At 32.5% G+C, this 19135-nt stretch overlaps 2 protein-coding genes across 2 annotated transcripts in view; both read left to right on the top strand.

The window, feature by feature from the left end:
• The first annotated feature begins 6319 nt into the window (after window positions 1-6319).
• LOC140056935 (coatomer subunit delta-like) lies at window positions 6320-11910 on the top strand. Its single transcript, XM_072102463.1, has 8 exons — window positions 6320-6436; window positions 7878-8321; window positions 8547-8743; window positions 8876-9037; window positions 9307-9620; window positions 9728-9839; window positions 10079-10283; window positions 10578-11910. The coding sequence occupies exons 1-8, from the start codon at window positions 6434-6436 to the stop codon at window positions 10665-10667; spliced, it is 1527 nt and encodes a 508-aa protein (XP_071958564.1). The 5' UTR covers window positions 6320-6433; the 3' UTR covers window positions 10668-11910.
• Window positions 11911-14442: 2532 nt separating this feature from the next.
• The window catches only part of LOC140056102 (conserved oligomeric Golgi complex subunit 8-like), a 7139-nt gene continuing 2446 nt past the window's right edge, over window positions 14443-19135 (top strand). The window contains exons 1-7 of the mRNA XM_072101354.1: window positions 14443-14516; window positions 14892-14963; window positions 15497-15621; window positions 16177-16280; window positions 16497-16668; window positions 16765-16978; window positions 18876-19039. Coding sequence (XP_071957455.1) covers window positions 14453-14516; window positions 14892-14963; window positions 15497-15621; window positions 16177-16280; window positions 16497-16668; window positions 16765-16978; window positions 18876-19039 — 915 coding nt within the window. The 5' untranslated portion in view covers window positions 14443-14452. The remainder of the gene's footprint in view (window positions 14517-14891; window positions 14964-15496; window positions 15622-16176; window positions 16281-16496; window positions 16669-16764; window positions 16979-18875; window positions 19040-19135) is intronic.

Raw genomic sequence — 19135 nt, 5'->3', positions numbered from 1 at the left:
TCATTTTATTGAAATAGCTCTAGGTTTGATTTTTTCGGGTGAAAAATATCAATTTTTGGATAAATTGACAGATTTTACCATTTAAACTTCGTAAACTTAATGCAAACTTTAAAAAATACCCCACAAACATCATTCAAACAATTGAATACTGATTATAGCACTACTAGAACTATAAAAGAAGACAATTTATGAAATAATGTTATTGAAATAGCTCTAGGTTTGACTTTTTTGGAGTGAAAACGTCAATATTGGATAAATTGACAGATTTTACCATGTGAACTGTGCAAACTTTAAAAAAAACACCCCACAAACATCATCTAAACCACTTAATATTGATTATACCACTACAAGAACTATAAAAGAGGACAATTTATGAAATAATTTTATTGAAATAGCTCTAGGTTTGAATTTTTTGGGTAAAAAATGTCAATTTTGGATAAATTTACAGATTTTACCACGTAAACTGCGTAAACTTAATGCAAACTTAAAAAAAACACCCCACAAACATTATTCAAACCACTTAATACTGATTATAGCACTACAAGAACTATAAAAGAGGACAATTTATAAAATAATTTAATAGAAATAGCTCTAAGTTTGATTTTTTAGGGTGAAAATGCCAATTTTGGATAAATTTACAGATTTCACCATTTCAACTGCGTAAACTTAATGCAAACTTTAAAAAAACACCCACAAACATCATTCAAACCACTTAATATTGATTATATCATTATTAAAACTATAAAAGAGGACAATTTATGAAATCATTTTATTGAAATAGCTCTAGGTTTGATTTTTTAGGGTGAAAAATGTCAATTTTGGATAATTGATAGATTTTACCATGTAAACTGCGTAAACTTAATGCAAACTTTAAAAAATACCCCACAAACATCATTCAAACAATTGAATACTGATTATACCACTACTAGAACTATAAAAGAAGACAATTTATGAAATAATTTTATTAAAATAGTTCTAGGTTTGACATTTTTGGGGTGATTATGAAATAATTTTATTGAAATAGCTCTAGGAATAAATTGACACATTTTACCATGTAAACTGTGCAAACTTTTAAAAAACACCCCACAAACATCATCCAAACCACTTAATATTGATTATATCACTACTAGAACTATAAAAGAAGACAATTTATGAAATAATTTTATTAAAATAGCTCTAGGTTTGACTTTTTTGGGGTAAAAAACCACTTAATATTGATTATCACTAAAACTATAAAAGAAGACAACTTATGAAATGATTTTATTGAAATAGGTCAAAGTTTGACCTTTTTGGATAAATTGACAGATTTTAAAGTGTAAACTTTACAATGCAAAAAAGGCCATCTGCAAAAATCCTTCAAACCACTTATTATATTAGGACAATATTAATATTTGAAGCAGATATAAAATGATGCATGCTCAGTTATCAAATGACTAGGCCTACACTGATATTTGATATTGGTATATAGACAATTAATATTAATTATTGTTGAGGTAGTTCAAACTATGATTACACTGATCATATCCAACATTGTGATATAGAATATTATTTTGGAAAAGGTAGATATTAAAAAACTAAACAGATCATATCCAACAGTTTGATATAGATTATTAATATTAATTGATGATGCAGATATTAAAAGATTTTTGCTCAGTTATCAATTTATGACTACACTGATCATATTGAACAATGCGATATGATTATTAATATTAATTATTGATGAGGTAGATTTTAAAAGATGCGTGCTCAGTTATCAAATTATGACTACACTGATCATATCGAACAATGTGATATATGATATTAATATTAATTATTGATGAGGTAGATATTGAAAGATGCGTGCTCAGTTATCAAATTATGACTACACTGATCATATCGAACAATGTGATATAGATTATTAATATTAATTATTGATGAGGTAGATATTAAAAGATTTTTGCTCAGTTATCAAATTATGACTACACTGATCATATCCAACAATGTGATATAAATTATTAATAATAATTATTGATGAAATAGATATTGAAAGATGCGTGCTCAGTTATCAAATTATGACTACACTAATCATATCCAACATTGTGATATAGATTATTAATAATAATTATTGATGAGGTAGATATTAAAATATGTATGCTCACAGTTATCAAACTATGACTACACTGATCATATCCAACATTGTGATATAGGATATTATTAATAGTTATTGATAAGGTAGATATTAAAAAACTAAACAGATCATACCCAACAGTGTGATATAGATTATTAATATTAATTATTAATGAGGTAGATTTTTAAAGATGTATGCTCAGTTATCAAATTATGACTACACTGATCATATCCAGCAATGTGATATAAATTATTAATAATAATTATTGATGAAATAGATATTGAAAGATGCGTGCTCAGTTATCAAATTATGACCACACTGATCATATCGAACAATGTGATATAAATTATTAATAATAATTATTATAATACAAATACAAAAATACAAATACAAAATACAAATAATTATTGATGAAATAGATATTGAAAGATGCGTGCTCAGTTATCAAATTATGACTACACTGATCATATCCAGCAATGTGATATAAATTATTAATAATAATTATTGATGAAATAGATATTGAAAGATGCGTGCTCATTTATCTAATCACTAATCATATCCAACATTGTGATATAGGATATTATTAATAGTCATTGATAAGGTATATATTAAAAGATGCGTGCTCAGTTATCAAATTCTGACTTCACTGATCATATCCAACAATGTGATATATGATATTAATATTAATTATTGATGAGGTAGATATTAAAAGATGCGTGCTCAGTTATCAAATTATGACTAACACTGATCATATCCTACATTGTGATATAGGACATTATTAATAGTTATTGATAAGGTAGTTATTAAAAGATGCGTGCTCAGTTATCAAATTTTGACTACAAAGATCATATCCAACATTGTGATGTAGATTTATATTAATATTAATTATTGATGATGTAGATATTAAAAGATTCATGCTAAGTTATCAAATTTTGACTACACTGATCATATTTGATATTGTGATTGATGATATATTCATATAAAGAGTGTACAATACTCACAGTATTTTTTAATCCATCCACATGAAGAAGAGACACAAGAAAAGTTGTTTGAAATTGTGAAGCCTCACAACCTTACTAATTGTGATGACATTTAATATAATATTACAGCCATACACAAACAGTAAGGTAGTTAGGGTCACTACAATCTATTAAAATAATTAACATTAATTAACTGGAAACATTGTTAATTATCAGTTTGAGTTTGACTTTTGTCTCTTTTGTTGTAGAATTGAATCTCTCTTTATCCATTGCTTTCAACCTGAAAATAAACAGGCCTAAATAATACCTTGGCATTAGCAATGAAATAATAATATTTTATATAGATAGGCTGTCTATGACTCCCCAGCCTATCCCTAGCTAGGCTTATGCCTCTCTAGACCATTCTGCTGGCTAGCTAGCAAGGCCCTAGGTCTAGTCCTATAATTAATAGCACAGGTCTCATATAGGCCTAGAGTGTTTAGACTGAGCCTGGTTATATGCCTATTTATTTAACTAGGACTAGGCAGGCCTAATCAGCCTAAACAAAGGCCTAATAAACTAGTCTAGGCCCTAACTAGAATACATAGAGCTAGCTAGTTAGGCAGCCTAGGCCTAGACTTATTTATTAGCTAGTAAGGGATTAGGCCAAGTTGAGCCGCCGACAAGTTGAGCCGCCGCCAGAAAAACGTTATTTTCTATGGAACGCCAAATGCTAACTTTCGCCGGTGCTCTTTCAATTTATGTTAGGGATAACCATGATGGAGAAATAAGTTAGTTATTTCTCCATGGGATAACGATGTACCTTCAAACGTTTATATATCATGGTTTTTAGTATATATATTATTAAATATTATAATTAAAGAAATAATTATGAAAATCTGGCTTGTAGATTCCAAAATATAAAACATCACCGAAAGTGATCGTTTTTAGCCAAAAATGACGTAAACATGTTGCCCCTCACTCAGTCGGCAGTTGTATGAACTACCCTAGGCCTAGGCCTACTCCATTTTTCGGTAAAATAATTACATAAAATCACGCTTTTTAGTAAAATATTTTGTGTATTAACATTTTAAAATTCAATAAAATATGATATTAAAAGATTAGTAAATAAAAAATAATATTTATTTAACCTCATTCGAAAAGTGTTAATACTCTATTAATTAGTACTTGGTAGGCCTACTACACGCGAGAAAAATTATGAGTGCACTGAATTTTTTCCTCGAAAGATTAAAAACAATTAAATTATTAAATATTACTACTTTCCTTTGCTGTGTTAATTGTGATAGGCCTATGTAATTATATATTATTTATTTTCATGACACAATAAACCAAGACCATGAACTTATGTACTAGGACACCATCCTAATCACTATGCGAAATGTCGTAAAAGACGCATGCACTGGGCGTTTCATAGAAATCACCGGCGGCTCAACTTGTCGGCGGCCCAACCGGTCATATCCCCTAGTAAGTAGGCCTAGCTAGCTAGCCTACCAGTTCCCTAGTAGGGCCTAACCAGGGGATCCCTAACCAGGTGGGCCTAGTAGCCTAGCCTAGCTAGTAGTAGTAGCGGATCCGTAGTAGCCTAGCTAGGCCTACTACTTCTTTCTAGGCCTAGCAAGACTAGGCTAGCCCTAGTACTAGTAGGCCAGCTAGAGGCTATAGGCCTAGTAGTACTAGGCCTACCTAGGCCTAAACTACTAGCTAGAGTAGCGAGATGCTAGCCTAACTAGGCCTAGGCCCTAGCTAGCCTAGGCCTAGCCTCTTTCTAGCTAGGCCTATAGGTTATAATAGGCTAGGCCTAGATAGAGGCTAGGCCTAATCTGCCCTTTTTGGAGGCTAAAATATTGTCTGAAATAAGCTATATGATCTACAAATATAGCTTAACTATCTGTTAAGGGTGACACTGATGATGGGTAATCAATAAAATATGCTTCTAAATCTACCTTTTTGGCTTGCAATCATAATATCCAGTCTAGCCTAGGCCTAGGCCTGCACGGATCAGGTAGCAAAACGAACGAAGTGAGAGCACAGAGGAGGAGGCCTAGGGTGGGCCTAGGTTTCAGGCAGAAAAGAACATCTTGAGTTTGTGTAATTATATATCTATTTATAGTTATTTTAAAATATATCCCTAAAATTTAAAAAGTTATATATATTACTGATAATTAATTGTAAGAAGGATACTCTACCTAATGATATTATCAATTAAATGTATTTCCGTACGAAATTAATTATATACGAGGATGGCATAAGTGATAGCTCTCTGTTATCAAAAAACAACTACATACTATACCTGAAATACATGCCCGAAACGTAGGTAGGTAACCTAACTGAAGTATGACACGCCAGACTGGACAAATTACTGCTACTGTAACTAGCGGTCGAGCTATTTTATTATCTGAAATTCCACCTCAGCCCCAACTAACTATGGAGATGAGATGGAGAGAGTAATGTTGGTAAAAATAACATTGCACAAGTTCTTAGAGGGTGCCATACATTTCCTCCGAATCAATTGATTACCATCTTATTCGTTGAATTGAAGAATTCTTATTAATGGTTTTTTAATGGTTTTGAGAACAATTATATACATCTTCTAAATTACATTAGTAAAATGTCGTAATAGGAAAAAAATACACAGTACAAGTAGGAAGACCTAGGATATATGCTATAAAAGACATTAATTAATATTATGTTTAAAATATTAATATTAGACCTTTTTTAATTAAAAGGGTAGGCCTATTGACGAAGTCTCTGTAGAAAAAAGTAAGGATTTTACCGGAAAGTTATTTTATTAGTCTCATCTATATTATGAATTCTATTTTTTTTTCTACATATGCCAATATGGATTATGGAGATAAATATATTTTTTCTTCAAAAAGATACTATAGTCATCTTTCGTTCCTTCCACTTCCTCTACCACAACCACTCCCCCCCCCCCCCCCCCTGACTATGGAACGCCTAGCTAGCAAAGTAGTGTAGTTTTTATACGAGATTAATACATTATATAAAATAGTGCGAATACATCCTGCAATTTTAAACAATTATTATAATTCAGATTGTGATAAAATATGGAAGATGTTTAACAAGTAAAAAATAAGTACAGCTAGCAATGTATCTATTATAAATTAGATGAATAAAACTCAACATTTAATTTTGAAAAGCGATATCGCGGATGAATTTATGCATTATTTATCACTCTAAAATGAGCCGCTGTACTTACACTGTGTTGGTCCATGTGTACGTGGCCTAAATTTCTCATCCGATCTTTTTCAACTGAAAATTTGGTTTGTTGTCGGTTTTAGCAGATTGCATTTCACTCTATATACAGTACAGATAGACGCTGTTCAAGATGGTAAGATGATTAAAACTCATTATATCAATAGTTTTAGTGTCTTTAAATCTAGTTTTGTGTAGGTTGAGATAACTTTTACCTGCTAATGGATGGTACGTGTAGGCCCAGCTAGGCCTATGCATGCACGTAGACTAGGAGGTTCTACTGTCAGATCGGTGTGGTTTTCTCGCGGCTATCTACAGGCTTATGCAGAGACTATTCATGTACTACCGGCTTAGCTCTTGAAAGGTTTCTTTTGCAGCATTGAATTTTTATAAATATATTATTAAAAGTTGTTATTATTCAAAATTGAATTATGTCAGCTAGCTAGGGCCTAGGCCCTAGTAGTATTTATCTTCAATCAATAATCTTTCTAATTTAATTTGTAGGTTTTTTTTTTGTAGGCTAAATAAAGAGGGTAGAGTGAGAGGACTAGACTAGAGAGAAGAGAGGCCTTTGGCCTATATTATTATTATTATTATGTAGATTAAGAAAGTTCAATCTTCCGAAATTTGATCTTGTAGATGTATTTAAGAGTTACATAAGACCAAGTGTTGAATATGCTGTCCCAGTATGGCATTCTAGTCTCACTAAGAAACAAAGTGATATGATAGAATCTGTCCAAAAAAGGGCTTGCAGAATAATATTGTGTAATGACTACATATGTTATGACCAAGCACTCAATGATCTTTCTTTAGACACTTTATCTGATAGAAGGCGTAATCTATGCTATAAGTTTGCTCTGAATTGTTCAAAAAGTATTCATTTTGGAAAATGGTTTCCAGTGAAGAATGTAAGTAACATGAAACTAAGACGTGTAAAGTATCAACAACCCAAATGCAGAGTTGAAAGATATAGAAAAAGTGCAATACCATACCTTATCTCGCTTCTAAATGAATAATCAGTATATATCACCCATTACAGCTTTGCGATTTTTATTGATGCTTTTAGGTGTTTTTTTTTTTTCTATTTTAATATTTTAAGCTAAACTTTTTGAATGTTCCTGTATTGTATTTCTTGTGTAAATTACCTCCTTTTTTATATTTTTTTATCATTGGTTTTATACTTTTATACAAATTTTAATATTGAACAAATGTAAATATCTTTGTAATTCAGCTAAGGCTGCGATAATGATATTGAAATAAATGAAATGAAATGAAAAAAAAAATATAGGCCTATTAGGCTAATAAATAAATATTAGGCTAAATAATATTGAATTAATAAATTAGGCCTTTTATAATAAAATAAAAATACTATCTATGATAGTCAGTAGATTCTTTAGGCTTTTTCACATATTATATACCCTTTAATTAATTAGGCCTACTACTGGATAAAATGCGAGTAGTAAATAAATTACATTGCAAATGACAAACAATTGGCCTACCTACCCTAGTTACTGCATTTGTATGCAATTCTGGAAATAATTATAATAAATATACATCAATATCTTATTTTTGGATAGGTACTTTTAGCAGCAGCTATATGTACCAAGACTGGTAAAGCACTGCTATCACGTCAGTTTGTAGAAATGACCAGAGCTCGCATAGAAGGACTTTTGGCTGCATTTCCAAAACTCATGAATACTGGCAAACAGCACACGTTTGTTGAAACTGAAAGTGTGCGTTATGTTTATCAACCTCTAGAAAAACTATACATGCTTCTTATAACAACCAAAGCAAGTAACATATTGGAAGATCTTGAAACGCTGCGCTTGTTTTCACGAGTTATCCCTGAATACTGTAAAGCAATGGAAGAATCTGAGATTCTAGAGCATGCCTTTGAGCTAATTTCTGCTTTTGATGAAATTGTTGCGTTGGGTTATCGTGAAAGTGTCAATTTAGCCCAGATTCGTACATTTACTGAAATGGATTCACACGAAGAAAAAGTGTTTAATGCTGTTAGAAGGGTAATTATATACTATAAACAAATGTTTGCTAAATTTTAATATGTGTGTTGGGTGATAGATTAACCAACCTTATAGTTATCCCATTCAAGTTTTATGTGATATAAAAACTAGTTGATGTAACATATAATGTAACCTTGGCCAGAATGTGTTATAGCATTTTCCTATTCATAACTGACCAAATTAATAAATTCAAGTTCAATACAGGATAATAATTTTTTTTTTTAGACACAAGAAGATGAAGCTAAAAAAGCTATGAAGAAAAAGGCACAAGAATTAAATATGCAAAGGAAAGCAGCTCAAAAGGTTGGAGGACGAGCACTAGGAGGTTATGGTGGAATTGGGAGCAGTAGTTCTAAATCAGACTATTCTCAAATAGTGGAAGAAACCTTACCACGTCAAGAATCTAAGAAACCACAATCTAGGTAAATACTTGATGGTTGAAGTACATTAGTCAATGACCTTGCACTGGCCAAATTTGATTTGATTTTATGGTTTTTTTACAGTTGTCTAGTTGAAGAATTAAAAGACTCTTAATCTATTATTTTGTTTTGCAGACCATTAACCGGCAAAGGAATGAGATTGTCCAGCAAATCAACAGACGTTGATCAGTTTGTTAACAAACTGGAAAGAGAAGGTGAAAGGGTGACATCAGCAACAAAATCCAGACAATCCAGTAGCGTTGCAAAAACTACAACTCCAGCTAATAAAACAGAAAGGTACATTTTATAGTGCATGCTTTTACATTCTAATGGTTTTATAGCTTTTGTTTCTTTGACAAATTAAAATAATGATGACTCTGAGCTCAGAAATTAATAAACATTTTCCAATACCTTCCAATGTGTATATATTAACACGCTTTATTATTTTGTGCCATTTATTCCTTTCGTGGGCAGGGCGAGTGAGTCTCAAGTGAGCATTCCAATAGCCATAATAATTTGTTGGATTGTTTTGTTGCCATTTTTAATATTTTTGTATATAATTTCAGTGTGCATTTAAGAGTGGAAGAGAAGATGACTTTAGTAGCTGGTAGAGATGGAGGACTTCAAACGTTAGAAGTTCTTGGTATTGTGTATTTACGGATATCAGATGATCAATATGGTAGAGTACAAATTGGAATTGCTAACAATGATAGTAAAGGAATTCAACTTCAAACTCACCCCAACGTCGATAAGAAACGCTTTGCAGCCGAATCGTTTGTTGCTATGAAAAATCCAGCCAAACCTTTCCCGTTGAACAATGATGTTGGAATTTTGAAATGGAGGTTTAATACTCAAGATGAATCATTTATTCCACTCTCAAGTAAGTTCGTACTTAAACGTGCTCTATTTACTTTCATTGTTTTAATAACCTGGCACTATATCACCATGGTAAATAGTCAAGTAATTGTTAATTTATATATTATTTAGTAAACTGTTGGCCATCAGAAAACAATGATGGTGGATGTGATGTAAACATTGAGTATGAATTAAAGGAAGAACATATGGAACTACAAGATGTGTGTATCAACATTCCACTACCGTAAGTCAGTTTGCATTGTCTTTAACTACCTACTGTTAACATACGTGATTTGCATTGTCTTTACCTACCTACTGTTAACATACGTGATTTGTATGTATTTTATTGCAATATTCTTCATACAGAAACTATATATTTAGTGTTATTATTTTAATGTATTGGTTACAGTTGTATTTCAAACCTCTTTAGACACCTTGGTTGTTGACATTTATTAATATAATTGTTTTGCTTGTCTTGATAAGGAGTGGTCTTGGAGCCCCAGTTGTTGGTGATATTGATGGTAACTATAAACATGATAGTAGAAAGAATCTTCTAGAGTGGACTCTTCCAGTAATTGATTCCAGTAATAAAACAGGCAGTTTAGAATTCACCATCTCTGGACACCCCAATGACTTTTTCCCAGTAACTGTTGGCTTTTTATCAAGAAAATCATACTGTGATATTGAGGTTAGTAATTTTGTATTAATGTTATTATTAGCAGTTGTAAGTAAGTGTGTAAGTTTGTGTGTACAGTATTAACTATTAGTTTTGTTGTGTCATTAAGACTGTATAACTGCAAGACACAACTTTGCGCTGATTACTAGTTGCATTATTACGTGTACGATAAAAAAAAATGGCCGGGGTAATAATGTGCAACTATTATTATTGTTTGAACATTTTTAAACAAAGAGATGAGCAATTTGTTAGTAAGGATAATAGATATCTGGTAGTTATTTATAATTGTTTTTTTTTGTCTTGTAGGTATCTGATGTAATGCAGATAGAAACTGAAAAACCAGTTAAGTTCTCATCTGATGTAGCCCTAATTGTGGAAAAATATGAAATCGTATAATCTACCTTTATCTTATTTACTAGATTTGTTTAATGTTTTTGTAAAGTCAACATACTATAGATTGAACCAACTGTCAAACATCTGTATATATGTGACAAAAATGGTGACCTACTCGGGTCAAGCAAAAATTCAATTTATTATATTCTGATAAAATTATAGTAATGGTCTTATTCCGACTGAGGCTTCTATTTGGCATATGTTATGTACATGATTTGTTAAGGGTGGTGTTCTGAAGCAGTACACAGAAGGCAGTAATAATATGACAACACACACATGAATAATAATGGTAACATTGTAAATTACATTAATGTGCATAGATGGAGCATTAACTGGAAGTAATGAGTGCTGTAGCTCACAAACTATTACCAAGTGTACACAAAGTTGTTTTTGAGTAGATTTCAGTTGCTGTACTTCTGTGTAAAATGTTGTTACCACATTACTTTGGCTTTGCACAAACACCATCTTGATAAGTAATGCTACCAAATACAGGTTCACTGAAAGGGGATGCTGAATATGCATCATTTCTGCAGACAAATTATTTTCTCTATGATAAAAAGTTAAAACAGGTGTAATATAATAATTTAAGTACAGTATTTGATTTTACTTCAAAATTCTAAAATCATGAAAGGCAAGATATGGTTATTCTATGTCAAAAGCTACCTAGCTGTATATGAAGTTGAATTATTTCATTATTCTTTGATATACATTCTGTAAGTTGTGTGTTTGTCATAAAACATTGTTTAGAGAGTAATATTTGAATGTTTACAAATATTAATCTATCACTGCTTTGCAAGCGAGAACTAATATTCTTTTTTTTACAACCGCCACAGTTTGCTTTTGCATTCCAAGAAATTTGTTGATCATATTACCAGTTTATTTCTGGTTCTTATTTAAAAAACAGAATTGAATTGTTCACTACTAATTGTTGAGACACATGAAAGTAATACTTAGTTAGACTTTATTCACATATTTGCTATATATTATGTGTTGATACAATATAAAGTAATTGTTCTAAGGTAAGGTTTCTCTGATGCTAAGAATCTTGTAATTAATAAAATCTTTATTTAAATGTTGCTTAAACTAGTTTTCTAGAATGGTGGGTGGGGTCTCAATCTACTTTAAGATTTCATTGTATTATACTTACTCATGATACTGTTTATTACCTTATGATTTGCTGATAATGTAACATGTATATTTAGAACAATAAAGTTCAAAGTAAAACCGAATATATCTAGTGAATTTAAATCATTTTAAGTCCACGTGTTCATCGCTCTATGTGCAGTGATTTGTTCTATACCACCATGGTATGGCTGGCCCAAAAAGAAGCCCAGCCAAGAGGGCTCAGTCCCAAGCATGGTGGGGTTACTGAAGACTACCTTGCAGCTTTATATTAAACATTTTTGGTATGCCGGGCGTTGGTATGCAAATGAGTTTGTACAGCTGTAATGGGGAAGATGGTATTGTTAGTCGTCATACGCGATCAACACGCCACACTGTTAAATGTTGATTTTGTTAATCTTTATTAGAAATTCAAATTATATAAAGAAACAATTTCCGGACGGGAACCTAGCAGCTCTCCTCCTTTAATTAGCAAAAGTAATATCGAAAAGAACCCCATGTGGAAAAGAAGCATATCCGTTGAAAGGAAGCCCATCCAATAAAGGAGCAAATCGGCTTATTTTCGAGGTTTTATGGTAGTCTATTTAAAGATGTATTGTCCCCCAAAACCATGGAAAATGAAGATTAATTAAAGATGTATTGTCCCTTTGACTAATTCCAAAAAAATAAAAAATAAAAGGTTTCGAAAAAAGATGGGTCATTTTGAAGTATCATAATAGTTATTAACTATCACCAAAAATTTTTCGAAAAAAAAAAAATTTAACTGAAATACAGACGTTTTTTGTTAAAAAAATAACTTTGACTTCCAGTCAAAGTTTTCAATCAAAACATATCCCATAATGAAACGCGCTTGTTTGGATACTCTGTATGCATAATCATAAAACTTCCTCATGATCTGTGTGAAAATACCTTTAACCGTGACGAGTTGTAAACAATCCTAATTTAGCATATGCATAATGCGTACTCATGGTTTGAAATCTTTGTTTACTTTCGCTCATGACGATTTTCCAGATGAAATGTAATCAAACTAATTTACCTGTTAATTACGTAAATTTGTTGTTTTTGGCTCAAATTTTCGACTTTAAGTGAATAACTTTAATATTACTTTGATATGGCCACTTTAAATTTAGAATATTTTGACCTTCATTTTTTTGTGTTTCAAAGGACAATACATCTTTAAATCAGACTTTGAATATGTTAAAACCGACAAAAAATAATATTTTCACTTGTAAAATGACAAAATAAATGGTTAAATTCAACCAAAAATTCATTGGCTAGCAGCCAATTTGACCATTTTTTGCTTTAAATTACATTTTAATAGGGGTTGATAGTTGCTTTTGCCTTTTTTTACTTTTCTGTTAATTGTTATATTTTATATTGTGAAGGATGCAACTTTGTGCTAAGTGTGCCACCGATCTAAAGGTGTAATTCCAAATAAATAAATAAATAAATACACGAATGTCGCGGCTTCGATTCTCACGCTGGTCGGGTGGCATGGAATAAAGTTAAATCTATGTTTAGCGCCCTCAATTTTAATTAATTTTTATTCGTTACGCTGTTTAAAAGAGAATTTTATAACTGGTATGCCGTGCGTTGTTGAAATGAGTTTGTGCAAGTGCAGTGGGGAAGAGGGTATTGTTAGTCATTCTCGGTCAACACGCTAAACTGTTAAATTTTGATTTTGTTAATCTTTTACATTAAAAGATTATTATTCTACCGTACCACATTATATGCTGTATTTTGAAATATCTGTTTCATACAAGATATTGTATTGTACTAATATGTATTGTTATGTATAAAAGTTTATGGTAGTTGACGTGTATTGGACGCAACGTCCCAGAATAAATATGTTTTAAACAAACAGTTTGTCTTTGGTTAATGAGGACTGATTATATAAATATAGAACATTGTAAAGATGCCGATTTGTCTTATATAATTTGTTTCATATTTCAAATCATGTAAGTGACATTTTTCGGCCGGGAACCTATCTGCTCTATTTTTAAAAATTATCTTTGCTCAGCCCCAAGCATGATGGGTCTGCTGAAGACTCGTAAATATACTTTTTTTTCAAATTATAAGTGTCATTTTCGGGGACCTTGTGCAGCTCTATTTTTAAACAGTTTCGTATGCCGTGGATGCGTTGTTATACAAATGAATTTGTGTTTTGCAGGTGTAATGGGAAAGATGTTATTGTTAGTCTTTCGCGGTCAACGTGCTACAATGTTACATTTTAATTTTGTTAACCTTTAATTATAGATTAAAGCAAAGAAGTTGAAAGCCCTCCCAAGAGTACTAAAAAATTAAAGAGCACATCGGCTTCTTTTCGAGGTTTTATGGCAGTCTATTTAATGGAAAAATATATGCCAATACGACTTTGTTTCATTTAAAAAAAAGTGTCCACTGACATTTTTAACCCTGTAAATATCTCTCTTTCAAAATAAAAGAAAAGCAATTAACTATTCATTTTCATTATTAAAAATATTCATAGAGGATCGAACCCAATCTGAGAGCACTCAAAACTAAGCATTACCCGTCACACCACAACGTACATGCAGGACTATTTCTATTATTGAAGTTAATAAAGGCATAAATGGCGCTCCGTAGAGAATTTTCCATCCAGTCGTCAAATTTACGCTGATCTGAACCTTAAAAAATCCGCAAAAAAGATGGCACTTGTTGACGTGGAGGATGGAACAATTTTGTCATCAATTTTCAAGGATTCATTTCCTGGTAACAAACAATGGCGATCCTTAATAGCTAACATAAATGTTTAATTTATAGATCCATTAATTTCATAACAAAAATGTAAAGAGCTATTCCTGGCACTCAACCTAGCTAGCTAGGCTAGCCTACCTACTAGAGGCTAGTACAGTAGGCTACGCCGCCTAACCTACCTAGGCCTAGCTAGCTAGGGCCTAGCTAGGCTAGTAGGCCTATAATGTAGTTGTAGGATGTACGCAAGTGCAAGCCCAGTAAAACAGCATTTTGAGAGGTTGCCTTGCCACTTCGTTGCCTTGACATTTTTTTTTGTCCCAAAAATTAAGGTTCTTAAAACAAACCTTTTCTAATGAAATTACAATTTTGGATCCTGATTTTGTTTTTCAGAAACCTGGAGAGACAGTCCTGATTTTGTGCAATATTTAACGGAACTAAGTTCTTTTGGCATCGACAAATTAAGTAAGATTTTGTTATAGTAAAATGAAGTTATTTATTACCTATTATTATGCACTTGTCAATTGTATGACCCACTATACGACCCCCGGGAGACGTGCGTCATGGGTGCGTCATTTACAAATAATTACTGACGCAGGGGTGCGTCAAAAAACCTAGATGGTACGTCACATCAATGAACAAGGTGTGTCAATGTCCGTCACTTTACCACCCACCATATCATAAACAACATGGTCACAGTGCGTCAAAATGGGTGCGTCATGGTCACCTAAAAGTAAGTCACATTTTTTACGCACGGGTGCGTCATGGTATTCAAAGGTCGACGCACATCGGACAAATGACGCACCTCTCCCGGGGGTCGTATAGTGGGTCATACAATTGACAAGTGCATTATTGTAAAATGACTGCTCCTCCAAATATGTGGTATTGGGAAAGATTATAATATATACTGTAAATAAGTTTATAACGCATTTATATTGATGAGTTTTACACATTAAAATTTTTTTCTATTAAAACTTGATTCATTTATGTTTACACAGATCATGAACCAGAGCGTTTAGCAGAAGAACGAGCGCAAATTTTGGAACAGACACAAGAACTAGCATTTCACAATTATAAAACATTTATTGAAACAGCTGATTGTTCTAAAGAAATTGTTGAAGATGTAAGATTGATTAATTTAATAATCTGTGACAATTGATTACTTTAATAATCTGTGACAACTGATTACTTTAATAATCTGTGACAATTGATTACTTTAATAATCTGTGACAATTGATTACTTTAATAATCTGTGACAATTGATTACTTTAATAATCTGTGACAATTGATTACTTTAATAATCTGTGACAATTGATTACTTTAATAATCTGTGACAATTGATTACTTTAATAATCTGTGACAATTGATTACTTTAATAATCTGTGACAATTGATTACTTTAATAATCTGTGACAATGTAGTTGCACCCCTAACCCCTACACTACACTATATCAACAAATTGTAACCAAAGTTAAATATGCATCCACTTTTTTCATGCTACTTGAAAAAAGGTGTAAAAATGTATAATTCATTAAAATACCACCAAATATAAATTTACTCCAAATGTGTTCAATTAAAATGTGTGATGAAAGTAACAACAATTAAGAATAGCTATGACATTGTTTGTATCTATAGGTAGGTTATCAAGTTTAAAGGGAATTACTCTTTTACTTTTCCAGTTCAATCTTGTGGAGCAACATGTAAACAATTTATTAAGCAAACTTCCTAACTTTGGTGATCAGTGTCAGCAATTTATGAAGTCTGCTAATGACATTAATGTAAGGTAAGTTTATCTGAAATGATCAAGTCCAATGACATTAATGTAATATTATTTTAAAAGTTCAATAACCTTTGAAACTTAAAACCATGAATCTCAGTTCTGGATGCCATTGAGATTTCCATTGTTGAAAATAATATCTATGGAGAGAAGTTTTTTTAGATGCTCTCAGAATTCTGAAAATAAATGCTGTTCAAAATTGGCACTATTTTTGTTACACAGTCGCCGATTAAACACATTAACATTAAACAAACATAACCAGTTACTGGAGGTTTTGGAAATCCCACAATTGATGGACACATGTGTACGAAACAACTACTATGAAGAAGCACTTGAACTCTCAGCTTATGTCAAACGACTTGAAAAGAAGCATGCATCCATCCCAGTTATTCAGGTACATTGTATTATTTTTTTCAGTTTTTTCAATCAAAACATGTTAGACTATACACACACAGAGATTGATATTGATCCTTTGTATTATTTTTTTCAGGACATCGTAAATGAAGTGAAGAATTCGATGCAGCTGATGTTAAATCAGTTGATCCAACAGTTAAGAACCAGTCTACAGCTTCCCGCTTGTCTTAGAGTTATCGGTTATTTACGTCGAATGGATGTATTTTCAGAATCTGAGCTGAGGATTAAGTTCTTGCAAGCAAGAGATGCTTGGTTTCAAGGAATACTTAGTTCAATATCAACGGATGATGGTGAGTGCAGCTTGCTTGGTTTCAAGGAATACTTAGTTCAATATTAACGGATGATGGTGAGTACAGCTTGCTTGGTTTCAAGGAATACTTAGTTTAATATCAACGGATGATGGTGAGTACAGCTTGCTTGGTTTCAAGGAATACTTAGTTCAATATCAACGGATGATGGTGAGTACAGCTTGCTTGGTTTCAAGGAATACTTAGTTCAATATCAACGGATGATGGTGAGTACAGCTTGCTTGGTTTCAAGGAATACTTAGTTCAATATCAACGGATGATGGTGAGTACAGCTTGCTTGGTTTCAAGGAATACTTAGTTCAATATCAACGGATGATGGTGAGTACAGCTTGCTTGGTTTCAAGGAATACTTAGTTCAATATCAACGGATGATGGTGAGTACAGCTTGCTTGGTTTCAAGGAATACTTAGTTTAATATCAACGGATGATGGTGAGTACAGCTTGCTTGGTTTCAAGGAATACTTAGTTCAATATCAACGGATGATGGTGAGTACAGCTTGCTTGGTTTCAAGGAATACTTAGTTTAATATCAACGGATGATGGTGAGTACAGCTTGCTTGGTTTCAAGGAATACTTAGTTCAATATCAACGGATGATGGTGAGTACAGCTTGCTTGGTTTCAAGGAATACTTAGTTCAATATCAACGGATGATGGTGAGTACAGCTTGCTTGGTTTCAAGGAATACTTAGTTCAATATCAACGGATGATGGTGAGTACAGCTTGCTTGGTTTCAAGGAATACTTAGTTCAATATCAACGGATGATGGTGAGTACAGCTTGCTTGGTTTCAAGGAATACTTAGTTCAATATCAACGGATGATGGTGAGTACAGCTTGCTTGGTTTCAAGGAATACTTAGTTCAATATCAACTGATGATGGTGAGTGCAGCTTGCTTGGTTTCAAGGAATACTTAGTTCAATATCAACGGATGATGGTGAGTACAGCTTGCTTGGTTTCAAGGAATACTTAGTTCAATATCAACGGATGATAGTGAGTACAGCTTGCTTGGTTTCAAGGAATACTTAGTTCAATATCAACGGATGATGGTGAGTACAGCTTGCTTGGTTTCAAGGAATACTTAGTTCAATATCAACGGATGATAGTGAGTACAGCTTGCTTGGTTTCAAGGAATACTTAGTTCAATATCAACGGATGATGGTGAGTACAGCTTGCTTGGTTTCAAGGAATACTTAGTTCAATATCAACGGATGATGGTGAGTACAGCTTGCTTGGTTTCAAGGAATACTTAGTTCAATATCAACGGATGATGGTGAGTACAGCTTGCTTGGTTTCAAGGAATACTTAGTTCAATATCAACGGATGATGGTGAGTGCAGCTTGCTTGGTTTCAAGGAATACTTAGTTCAATATCAACGGATGATGGTGAGTACAGCTTGCTTGGTTTCAAGGAATACTTAGTTCAATATCAACGGATGATGGTGAGTGCAGCTTGCTTGGTTTCAAGGAATACTTAGTTCAATATCAACGGATGATGGTGAGTACAGCTTGCTTGGTTTCAAGGAATACTTAGTTCAATATCAACGGATGATGGTGAGTACAGCTTGCTTGGTTTCAAGGAATACTTAGTTCAATATCAACGGATGATGGTGAGTACAGCTTGCTTGGTTTCAAGGAATACTTAGTTCAATATCAACGGATGATGGTGAGTACAGCTTGCTTGGTTTCAAGGAATACTTAGTTCAATATCAACGGATGATAGTGAGTACAGCTTGCCCTAATAATGTAAATCATTTATAATTTTTTTTATTTCAACATTCTATAATTATTGCCTACTGCAGGATTTGTTTAAAGATTTTCAGTGATATTATAACAGTTACCATATCCTGTGACTAATACTTTGTTGTTTTTCATTGATTTAGCCTACATACATATAACAAAGGTGATTGAACTCAGCAGAGTTCATCTATTTGATATTATCACTCAGTATCGAGCAATATTTTCTGATGATGATCCAATTTTCACTTCAACTGAAGAATATTCCACGCATCAAAGTTCTATCTTCCATGGCTGGGTCGTACACAAGGTAATAAGCTCTGTCAAACTTGATGGGACAACAAAATGTGATGTGCCCATATATAGACATGATGTCTTATCACTACCATATTTGAACATATCACTA

This window comes from Antedon mediterranea, chromosome 8 (assembly GCF_964355755.1).
Source record: "Antedon mediterranea chromosome 8, ecAntMedi1.1, whole genome shotgun sequence".
In the NCBI taxonomy this organism is placed as follows: domain Eukaryota; kingdom Metazoa; phylum Echinodermata; class Crinoidea; order Comatulida; family Antedonidae; genus Antedon; species Antedon mediterranea.
This window is presented reverse-complemented; position numbering and strand designations above follow the sequence as displayed.

Coding starts and splice junctions, on each gene's coding strand:
- LOC140056935 (XM_072102463.1), top strand. Junction 8,322..8,546: donor TGTTTAATGCTGTTAGAAGG/GTAATTATATAC, acceptor TTTTTTTTTTAG/ACACAAGAAGATGAAGCTAA. Junction 9,621..9,727: donor ATCATTTATTCCACTCTCAA/GTAAGTTCGTAC, acceptor TATATTATTTAG/TAAACTGTTGGCCATCAGAA.